The 12,232-nt window shown below is 40.5% G+C and overlaps 1 protein-coding gene across 1 annotated transcript in view; it reads left to right on the forward strand.

Annotated features, from left to right (window-relative positions):
• Positions 1–12,232, forward strand: part of Dner (delta/notch-like EGF repeat containing) — a gene marked incomplete at its 5' end in the record, with an annotated part of 308,295 nt that overhangs the window by 278,668 nt on the left and 17,395 nt on the right. Inside the window, 2 exon segments of the mRNA XM_013519994.1 lie at positions 3,485–3,598; positions 11,662–11,793. Of these exon segments, the coding sequence (XP_013375448.1) occupies positions 3,485–3,598; positions 11,662–11,793 (246 nt within the window).

Below are 12,232 nucleotides of genomic sequence, written 5' to 3' on the forward strand. Positions count from 1 at the left end.
TTATAATTGGTACACTCCCTTTGAATTCTTGTTCACTTTACTTCTAAAATCGACTTGTATAGAGAGCTCTGTTAATAGACATCTTTTCAGAAACATTACTTCTCCATCCCTTAATACGAGAAGTATGAATTTTTATTAGTTTTGACTGAATGACAGTTTACTTTTGCTTGAGACTAAACATAAGTGTCGTAATTGTGCGTGCTATGTCCTTTGCCAATGGATGATGCATGTGTCATTCCACATACTTAGTCTGCAGTGTGGACTTCGTTTTCCCTGATGAAATAGGGTGTTTTTGAGGCACATTTGGGATCTGGAACAGCTTCTCACTCCTCTGGCAGTCTCACCTGTGTGTCAGCCAAAGTCCGCTGGCACCTGTCATCCCATGTGAGAGGACAGGATTCTGGTGTTATAACCATCATTTCTTCCACGCACCGAGATGTGGCCTCTGCCCTCAAGGTTTTCAAGATTTGTAGCAGAATCAGACAGGAGAACAGGTAGGTTATGACCTGGAGCAATAAACTCTGTAGCAACAGGATAGCAACCTGCTCTCAGCACACAGGGGCAGAACCTGATCTTTTTTGGGAAAGATTCAGTTCTCTGGTGAGGTGTGCCTTGGGATTTGAAAGATGAATTCAAAGGTGCCAAGGGAAGTTCAGGTTGGAGAGGACAGTGAAGGAAGACACGCATGTCAGGGGAATCAGGATTCCTGGGACAGTGTTACACAAGTGCCTAGGGTCCCCAGGGAATGATGAGGAGCATGGGATTGGAGACCAGGAATCAACCCTAAGTGGAGGGCTTGAGCAGAGGCATCCTGGGTATGTCAGTAATACCCGGGACTAGCTGTTCTCTGTATTTAAAGTTTCTAGCTCATGGTTGTTTGGCTCCAGTGACAAACAGAACAGTATGACATCCATCTGTCCATCCATCCACCCATCCATCCATCCATATCTCTCTATATCTATCTATTTATCTATCTATCTGTCTATCTATCTACCTACCTATCATCTCCAAAACTTACTTAGAATATAGAAGTGGGAGTAACCCAAGTGCTCACCAGTGATTTTCAAGACCATCTTGAGTCATGGTAATTGTCTTTCTGTGAAGAGATGCTTGTGACCAGTCTTCCTGCCAGAAAACTCTGAATAGATGCTCAAATGACTAATGTCTTATTTTTGTTGAAAGAGAAATAATGGGATAAAATTATTGCCAAAAAAAAAAACCTAAACAAAAGTTTGAAATTGCATATTATCTTGAGCATTTTCATCCAATCTATTTGATTGAAGACTTTAAAGTTAAGATGCTTAAATATTTGGCTTAGAATTTGCTGTATAGTATCATTTGAAAAATATGAATATGGTAATCTGTTACATTATACTGGCTGGATTGGCCGTGCATTACTAGAAGCTTAGTGAGGATTATCTGACTGCTCCGGCCTTAGGTTGATGGATTTTTAAATAAGGTTTCAAGCACTCTGAACTTTGGTGGTGGGTGTATTTCTCCTTAGAGTAAAATATCTTTTCAGTATCCTGGTGCCCACTGATCAACCTCATGAGAACTTGTAAAGACGTGGTTCTTTGTTTTTGAATAAATATTCTGAAACAGATCATGCCTTTCTACGTTTCATCACCTCAGCTAAGTCCATGCTACTTGAGAATCAGTGGGAAGACAGAGGCAGAAACTTCTGGGAGAAGAGGTCACACACACTGGGGAAAAAAGAATGACCGGATTTGAGCTAATCTTGGATGTGATCTTGCATAGTATCATGTCGGGAAGATTCCTTCAGGTCCTAGAGACGGTAGGGGAGCAAGGACAAGGGAGTGAGAAACTGGATCCCCCCAGGCCTGGGACCCTGGGATCTCGATAGCTGTACCACGAAGAGCAGAAAGATCTAAAAGGTACTTGAGAAAAGTATGTAGCAGAAAATTGTTGATGGCCTGGATGTGGTGGTCAAAAGATAAAAAGGAGTTAAAGGCCTTCACTTCTGAAATACTTGACTGAAGTCATAGCGTGACTGTAGACAGGAAGTTCTATTTCTGTTTTCTTCTTTTCCTCTTTTGTAAGCCCTACTTCTTAAGGCACTGGCGGAGAAAGGAAAGAAAAGCCCAGCAAGGACACTTTCGGTGCCTGTATGAGTCACTGGGTGTGGCAGTCATTTGCCCAAGAGGAGCTAAGTAGTGAAGTGGGGAGCTCATTAAATAAATGCCATTCAGTTATTATTTGCTTTATATTTATTTTTCTTGAGGCTAATAGGAAAGATGGACATCATTATTTACATTCTTATCCAGACTAGAATGTAGTTTATCTTCCTTTCTAGGGGGTGTGGTATGAGAGAGAAAGGAAGAAGAAGAGGGGAGTGGGGGACAGAGAGGGAGAGAGGGAGGGAGAGACAGACGCTAAGCCACCCATCCATCTTGTACTCCGTGATTAACACCGGCTGATATCCCAGCTCTCAAACAGCATTGGCTTTTGAGGTCGGCCTGGACAACTTAGCGTGACCCTGTCTCAGAATGACGGGTATGTACCTCAATGGTAGAGCACTTGCCTAGCATGCATGAGGCCCTGGGTTCAACCCTCAGTGCCACCAAAAAATAGAAATATACCCATGCACACACATACACACTGTGCTCATTTTTACATGAATGGAAAACTTTCCATCTTGGCAGAGCTTTTTAATGTCCCTTTTTGTTAAATGGGTGCTGAGCTCCACATAGTTCTGGGTAATTCTATGCTGGTATGAGGCAAGTTACTTAGGAAGCAGAGACTCTAGACTGGATTACCAGCAAGCACAAACGCAAACTTTTCCCCTGGCTGAGCTTGCAATCTTAGATTCTTTCCTCAGTTTCCTCATCTGTGAAATGGGGAAATGGCTAATTGTCTCATGGTGCTGTACAGAACTAAAGCCCTGAGCATGGCCCACGCATGGTGCATGCGAACTGATTTGTGTGGTGATCTAGTGGGCTCCTTGAGGGTGAGGAGCAGGTGTGCAATGATCTCTGTCCTTCAGTTCTCTAAGCAGAGGTGGGACTCACTGAAATAGCTGACTCCAGCTCTTCATCTCCCTGATGCTGTTATCCATTACACTGACATTTTATTAAGGCTGTCTAGCTACTTTATGTTCCTTTTGGAAGTTTAGAAAGTGTTTGCCATTGGCAAATTTTATCTTTCAGGTTTTTATCTTTCTCTGCCCTAGGCTTTGGGACATGCAGTTGGAGAAAATGCAGACAAAAGACTTCATAGTAGGGCCTACAGGCAGAGATTGAATTTGTTATTTTCTCATAGGTATGTTTCTACAACTGCCTAAAGTCAGGAGTGGACATGTGCACAGGTGTGCACTTACACACACACACACACACACACACACACACACACATGCTAGCAATCTGCCTCCACACTGTCCCAGTGATGTTCAGCTGCTTCACTTTCAAAGGACACACGGACTGGAGACTCGCTGATAAATCACCCTCTTCCCTCTGTTTGCCCGCAGGAATACACTGTGAGTTGTACAAGGATCCCTGTGCCAACGTCAGCTGTCTGAATGGAGGCGCCTGTGACAGCGAAAGCCTGAATGGCACCTGCGTCTGCGCACCGGGCTTCACAGGCAAGTGATCCACGAGCTGAGTTTTCAAACTCACCATAGGTCTCTGAGATTGCAGAGCACAAAAATTCCAAATCTCCCATGCACAAATGATTGCAAAATAGGAAGACTATACAATTGCAAAATGTAAAGAAACATTGTTGGATAAAGGTTTATTTTAAAGCATTCGGCTGTGTTGTCATTAAGTGAGGCTCGTCTGCAATCAGCGTTTGGTGCTTGGATTTGCTGAGACTGGCATCACTGCACATTCATTGGGCTGTGGCTCGGAAAAGTGAGAAAAGAACCACTGCTCGAACACCCGGAAATGTGCTTGTGCACGGAAAGAGTGTAACATCACCGGGAGTCAAAGCAGGGCAGAAGGGGACAGGAAGACTCCTGTGTGTCTCCTACTATGGGTACTGCACGCGGGTTCTGCATTTATTTTTATTGCACCACAGAAATGTAACAACATTTTAAAAACTGAAGAAAATTGGTGGCAGGAGGAAGTAAGGCGAGATACCCAGGTCTGTGGCTACAGCAGGTGCAAATGCTATTGCTGTGGGCAGGAAGGAGGGAGAGAGCGTGGGACACAAGTTCTGGGTTCAACAGGAGCCTTGCTGGTCACCAAACTCTGAATGAGGGAGTTAGCTCTAGACTGGGGAGAGAGGTCCCGCCTCACCTGAGGTCCTTCTCCTGAGCCACCCTCCATGAGCTGCGGGGAGTTTTGAGAATTTTCAGAAGCAGATGTGAAAATCTGTGCGATGTATCTGGGTGGAGGGGAGGTTCTCTGGTTTTCATCAGATTCTCCAAGGGACTCTGAACCTGGAGTCCGAGCTGTTTGAACCTTGGTTTTCCCAACAGATCCTAGGAATCATGAAATGTAGACAGTGGGGCAGAGTCTAAGTTTTCAGAGCTTTGCTCCACCAGCAAAGGCATCTCCGTGGTCTGCAGGTTGGTGGAGGCCGATGGCTGAAGTGCCCATAGCAATGGGCAGGAAAACATGTGCTGATCTCGCTGGAGAGCACCTTCCTCTGCTCCCCTGACCCCTGCTGAGCCTCCGAGGCCACCTTCAGGCCCAAGCTTTCTGTACAGCCTGGTCCCTCAGCCATCCCACGAGAGCCTCATTTGTGCTCCTAGGGAAGGTGCCAACAGCCACCATGCAGGAGAAACAACTTCTGATCTTCTTTCTATTTAACTGTGTCACATCCTGTGTTTTCCTTTCGGGGTTTCCTGGGACTGAGAAGTGGTGGGCTTATTCCAGAAAATGATTCACAGATGGTTTTGTTTTGCTGAATGCTTTATATAAACACACACACACACACACACACACACACACACACACACACACACACACTCTTATATATCAGTCAATGAAGGCAAAAAGAATAACATTAGGGAAACATCCTGGAGTTTTTCCAGATTTTTTTTATCTCACTGGTAATAAAAAGCATGGAAGAAACACTAGAAAATATATCTTAAAAAAACCCCACTGCTTAAAACTGAACTACTAGGAAATCATTGTTATTAGCATTTTGATATGTTTTGATACTCAAGGGTTTTGAGGTCTGTGTGTATAACACGTCATATATAGTATATATGCATAAATATTTAAAATAAAAGGGGTTATATTGCCCATAGTATTTTGTTATATAAATACCTTGTGCTAACCAATTGCATCACTGGAGATCTAGCCCATACTATTTTGTAACTTGCTTTTCATTTAAAATATATATGAATCTATGTTAAGAAATATTCTTCTGCTTTATCATATCTACTGCCTGCCTTGTGGTCTGTTATGTGATATATCATGATTTTGATAAAGCCCCATTGCAATTTGACTTTTGGGCAGTTGAGAACTTTTGCTTATGGTAGAGAACATTGAAAGCAATATGAGTGTATGCTTACTTTTGTGTACTTACACAGTTTCGGAAAGGTCTAGAACACGTACATATTTCCGTATTATTCTCCAGTGATAAAATAAAGGCAAATATCAGGCCAACATTCAGTTATACCAAGAGTGACAGGAGTGTCTCTTTTCTCATCTTGACACAAACACTCCAGCATTATCATTCTGGTAGGCAGTAGTGCCACCTTAGTGTGGTTTAATTTGCAGGTGTTTGATTCCTAGCCAGGTTGAAAACTTAAATTTTTTTTTGTCTTCTTTTATGAACTCTCGATGCACACCCATTGTGTGCTTTTCTTCTAGCTCATTAATTCTAATCTTTACTCTTCTTTATTATTTTAAAAATTTAAAAAACTGACAAAACAACAATGAAGACAAAATCAAAATGACACAAAAACAACAAAAACCGATACATGACCTCAAAACAAAAATTATAGGAATTAACAATGGTTGCTGCATTACATACTGTTATCTTCAACAGATTTACTCAGTCCATTAGACATAAGAATGTAAAATTGATCAAACAATTAAAGACAATACCAAATAATAAAAAAAAAGATGCAGAGCTTCACCATACAAGATGGTAGGAGTTTAACAATGGTTCTTATACTGCATATTGTTGTTTTCAGATCAGTCATTCCGATTACCAGATTCAAGCTACAAAACTGGTCAAGATAAAAGAAAATTTTAAGCATTGACTATTCCTGTCAATAAACCACAGGTGTCAGCAATACATCTATCCCAGCTATCCTTGTATATACATATAAATTTTGTTTTTCATTTTAAAAAAATGAAAATAACAAAAACAAATACAAAAACAGACTTGAAATAACTCTTCATATTTAGTATATCACATTTAAACTGACCAGGTTATAAATATACCACCACTTGCCTTTTCTGTCATTTGCCTTTTACATATGTATAAAGTGTTTTATTTTACATGTCATATTTAATTTTATATAATCCGATTTTGATATTTTCTTTTGATTTCTTGTTTCATGAAATATTCTATCAAGACTATAAATATTCTCTTATAATCATTATGAGTTAGTTTTGTGCATTGAAATCTTTAATCCATTTGAAAGTTGCTTTGGTATCTTATGAGAGATAAAATATGATATTATCTCTAGAATATTTAGCAAATCACCAACTACCTAAAGAGTGGAGTGAATTAGGGAGATCATTGCTATTTAACTAGAGACTCAGTCCAGTGTCCCTTCTACTTTCTCTATCTGGGTGAAGATGTGTCCCTCTTAGGCCAGCAGGTGAACTCCAGATTTTCTATGTGGAGAGCAGATTTTTCCTTGCTGAACTTGAAGACATGCTCCTCCAACCCTCAAATCCAGAGAGAGCCTCCTGCTCTCTGGGCCTGGGAAGCCTCCTGAGAACACTTTGCATGAGGACCTTCACCTGCTTTAGGTCCTTCCAGTCTTTCAGTTCCTGCTTTGTGTCCATGCTTGCCTCTGAGGCTTTGCTATTCTGGTATGTGGGTAGTGCTCTCTCAAATGGTTTCAAATTGAATTTTACTTATGATAAATAATGCAGAATATCTTTGCATGTGTTATTTGACATCCAGATCTCCTTCTGAGGCAAGGGTCTCCTATCTTTTGTCCACCCCACCCCCCTGCCTGCTGCCAGGCTACATACTATCAGTGTGACTTATAGTATGTGGTCACGATCACTGGTGTTGACTTGACCACCTAGCTGAGGTGGTGTTGCTCAGATTTTCCCACTGTAGTGTTATTCTTTTTTCTCCTTTCTGTACTTTACTCTTTGGAAAGAAGTCACTTTGTCCAGCTCACCCTGGAGGTCTATGCTCCCCTACAATGACTATTGAGAATTCTTTTGCCTCAGAGGTTTGTTTATTCTCCTCCACTTGCTTGTTTATCCAGTTTTTTATTTATATTAACATGGACTTGTGAGTATTTATTTTATGCTTTAGGTTACAATCCAGTACTCTTAGAATTTATTTTGTTGTTCAAAATGTCCCAGCTTTGGCCACCGGGACTTCTTTCCGTTGGCTCCAGTGAAATATCCCTATTATTCAGGGGGGTGTTGCTGCTTTTGTTTTTTTAGCAGTTTATTCTTTCTGCCTCTGCAAGATGTTCTAGTCTCATCTTGTGTGCTTCATGCCCCGGCCTCAGAATCATTGTCCATTGTTCCAAGAGTTCCTGCTTCTTACTGGGGGATGATACTAGAATGAAGATGTAAGCATTGTCTATCGTCAGTGCTCCTGAGATGTCTTTGCTTTTAGGTCCTTTCAGCTGACATAACAAGGGAGTTTTATATATATATATATATATATATACACACACACACACACACACACATAAGATTAATATATATGTTTATATATATGCATATAAGCTTATATGCTTATATTAATCTATACATATACACATATCTATATATATTGTATGTGTGGCCATCTGTACTGTGTGGGGCCATCTGTACCCATAGTAGGCTAAACATGAGCTGTAATATGATCTCCAGTCTAATCTATCACCACATGGGTCATTCTAGTCCTCTGCTTCATATATTTGTAAATTCTCACATCAATAGAACATATCTGGCTCTTACCGCCAAACATCTATTTGTGTACTTGTTCAGTTCCACTATACATGCACAGCATTACCAAATTGTTAACTTCTATCCTTGTGGGAAATAACTTTCCGAATCAGAACGCAGGGGTTATACAGGGCTCATTTGCATTGAGTCTGACGAGTGCCTCTCACTTCCAAAGTTATGCAGGTCAGCCCCTCCTCCCGCTCCCTGTAGGGAGGCTCTATTATACATTTGTTGTAGGGTTTCATTCCTTTTCAGACATTTTTCCTTCCTGAGATCTTCAAACTAAAGGTTTCATTATTTTTTCTTCACTTATAGAAGTACCATTTCTCAAGGACCATTTGTTGAAACAATTTCTCAAGGATCATCTGTTGAAAAAGCTATCTCTCCTTTATTGAATTCCTTTTGAACCTTTGTGAAACAAAATCAGTTGGCCATATTTGTGTGGGTTGGTTTTCGATCCTCTATTCTTTTTCATCGATTTAGGTGTCTTTTCCTTTGCCAATACAACCCAGTCTTGATTACATAAAAAAGCTATTGTGGCTACACAACTATTGAGTTGAGCAGAAAGGTTTTTCTGTGTTTATTCTTTTTTATTTTCCAAAATCATTTCTTGGATGCTGGTCATTGTTGGGCAAGTTGTTCAATGATTTTAGTTAGTTGTCTTTGTGTGTGTGTGTACGCTAAGCTTTCTTTGTAGCAGATAAATTTTTTTTTGCCAGCCTATTTGATTCTTTCAAGGTTCATTTTGGTGTTTTGGGGTATAAATCTGGGGTGGCCTTTACTCTTATACCTTACTGCTATGAGGTGACCTTTTGTAGCTCCACTGAACACAGTGGGTAGTCATTGAAATGTCTCCACTCTGGCTTGGGTGAAATGGAATACTCTCAGTCTCCAGTGAGTTTGGGAGCTGCTCATCTTACATTTTGCCTGTCAGGCTCCTGGGGTTTCAGCTTACCCAAAGTATTCACCAACAAACTCAAAGGATACAGTTTATTTCTGGTGTTTTTTCCTGAGTGGCTCTGTCTTCTCTAGTGGTCTTCCATCCAAATTACACTGGCCTCCACAAATTCTGATCTTTGTCTCCTCCATTCAATGAGACCATTGTGTTCTACACTGGCCACAGGCAGAAGTCCAGGATGACTGTGGTGCTACACTGATTTATTTCTCTTCTTGCAGCAATCACAGTCATGAACTGTCTATTGTCCAGTTCTGGACAGTGTTTTGTTTTGTTTTCATATAGTTTATCCATTTGTCTAGTTGTTTACAGTGGGAGGATGACAAGTTCCTGTTACTTCATTATGGTAGAAAAAGATCCAAATAATTTTTTAGACTTGTTTCATCTGGAATAAAATCCTTGTGAAGAATGAAGGAATTATACTTCAAGTATCTGGCAGTGACTGACACAGGGGGGAGTATAGGCTTAATACTAGATAATTATGATTACAATGATTATCACTGATATCTGTCTGTGTAGACTCTATTAGCTCAAAGATTTATTAATAGTAAAGATTTTGGAGTTTCTTTTGGTCTTTTGCATTTCCTAATTGATCCAAGGAAGACATACGAATTAGTATGCGTGTAGACTTGCATAAGTACAGTACTACCAGATGTACCTACTATACATATTGCCTCTTAGAGAGTAGGAAACTGAAAAGAAATTGTGAAAGATTTAAAATTCAGACCCCGTTTGCCAGCCTTAGTCAAGTAGAAATTTCATTTTGTATTCTCTTCACAAATGTTACTCAAGAATATGAGGGATTAAAGGGTAATTGATTTTTTCCTTAATTCAGCTAATAAATAAGCATATGCAAGTCAGCTAAAGAATTTACTAGCTCTGGCAAAAAAAGGCTTGAAGATTTATTAAGTTAACCAGTACTGAAGAAACGTAATATCTAATACTAAGAACTCGCCTAATAAACTAAGCTAGCTGCATGTAGATTAGAAATGAGTGCCATTGAGGCTGGGGATTTAGCTCAGCAGCACAGTGCCTGCCTGGCAAGCGCAAGGTCGTGAGTTCGATTCCTGGTACCTTAAAACAAACAAACAAACAAGAAACAGGTGCCATCTGTAATAGTTTAGTCCATGCCCTTTCCCACTCAGAGTGACTTACCGCTTTAATAGAAAGACAACCTTTGAAATAGGTTAGTAAGAAGCAATCAATTTCATGTTCTTTCTATTGATGCAAATGACTATATTTATTGCAAGAAATAAATTCACTTAGACAGTGCTGAATTATAATCAACCTACTATGACCTAGAAGTAGTACATGCTTTGTTCAAGAGATTTTACCTTTAAAGTTAAATAGTCAGATGCCCGGTACCTAAAGAATGTGACATGAAATAGATGTGAAATATTTTATTGTGATATTCCTCCTCTAAAATGGTCTGTGAGTAACATAGGGTGGTTTTAGAAATGTGAGGCAAACCAGTAGCAGATAGAAAAGCAATTTAATGCTAAATAAGCTTGAAAGTACTGAGGTATCGTCTTTTGAAAATGGGCAAAATATTTGATTTTGTTCTTAGTCTATGACTATAGCAATGCTGAGGTTTTTTCTTTCCTGCATTTACCTAACCAAATGAGGTCTTATTTTGAAAATTCCTGTTCCACATTTTCAAACTTTTAAGAAAGAATGCCTCAATTGGAAGGCTCCTCTTCAGCTTTGATGAGATGCTTTTAGATTTAAGAAGCAAATTAGTTTTGCAGTGACTCGTTGTGATGAGTATTAAGTCACCTGAAGCTGGTTTTATTCCTGTAACTTTGGATAACAAGCTCTTTTCTATAAATTGATGTTTGGATCACAGTGACATTGGCTCTGTATTTTGTTTTGTAACTCTGTCCTGGGTTCTCTGAGGTAGGTAAGGATATTTGGAAACGTTAGGCAAGATGCAGGAACCTGAAGTCACATCTTTCACTGTGGGGGAATGACAGACAGAAGGGCCCATGAGCTTCCTTTGGGCCACCATTTCCCACGGAGGGTTGTCAGACGTGGGTTAACCCCATGCTTTACAACTAGCTCTGCTTAAGAGGCTCACGTTGTCCCTGAGCTTTTCAAATCCACCCTCTCCCTGTCCCCAAGGAAGATCTAGCGATTTGGAAGGTGGAGTACATTTTCATAATTGACTCAGGCTAGGCAGACAGCTATGTCCAGAAAGAATCAGTGTCCAGTCTGGCACTCGACTCCTTGGCTACAAGATAATCATAAACTGTGATTTTTCAGTTTTCTGAAGTTTCAGAAAAATAAATAACAAGATGCAGCTGCTGAAGTCCAAAAGGAAATCGACTTCTTTTGTAAAATCAGGAACCTAAGTTTGCTTTCCTAATCAACCTCAGAAGGCTTTGCTCAGATATGGCAATCGGGTTTAATTAACTAGTTAATGGACTAAAGGAGAGATTGTTCTTACCAGTGCTTTTCTTTTCCTTTCTTTCTCTTTTTGGCTTTCCTTAAGTGAAAGATCCCTTGTCTAGAATTTTCTGAGAGTTCTGTACTTTATTCAGATAATAGACTGGGTGCCATTGCTGGAGATCCTGACCACCAGCTGGGATCAGGGTTCTGCTACAGAAGTGTAGGAAGCTGTGGGTCCAGACACTTCACTGCAGCTTCTGCTTATCTCCCTAGGTGAAGAATGTGACATTGACATAAATGAATGTGACAGTAACCCTTGCCATCATGCTGGAACCTGCTTGGACCAGCCCAATGGTTATGCCTGCCACTGTCCCCATGGCTGGGTGGGAGCAAACTGTGAAATCCGTAAGTATTTCTGCATCTGTGCTACTGGTGTTGAGCGTTACATTTTCCTTCAGCAGAAAGAGGGTGCCGACTATTACCAGAAAGCCCCCACGCCCTGATAATGAATAATGAAGGCCAGAAGCACCACCTGGGTCACAGCTATGTCTCTACTTTTGCCGGCTGCATTATCCTCCCACCCCACTCCTTCCCAAGTCTGCATCCAGCCTTTCCACAAGGATGGGAACTTTCAGATGTCATCCAGAGTTCACTGTGACTCCGGCAGCCAAAAATGTGCTTAACAGAGAAGCATTAGAGTCATATCAAAAGCGAGAGCCTCTGTGTTGAAAATTTAAAAAAGCAGCACAGAATGTAAATTCATTTTGCACTTATGTCTCCAAGCGTCTTGAAATGCCTTAAGTTCCATCGATTGCCTGGAGAGAGGTCCACCGTGAGTGTTAAA

The sequence above is a fragment of the Chinchilla lanigera genome, unplaced genomic scaffold, assembly GCF_000276665.1.
Source record: "Chinchilla lanigera isolate Chin_1 unplaced genomic scaffold, ChiLan1.0 scaffold00052, whole genome shotgun sequence".
Lineage (NCBI taxonomy): Eukaryota > Metazoa > Chordata > Mammalia > Rodentia > Chinchillidae > Chinchilla > Chinchilla lanigera.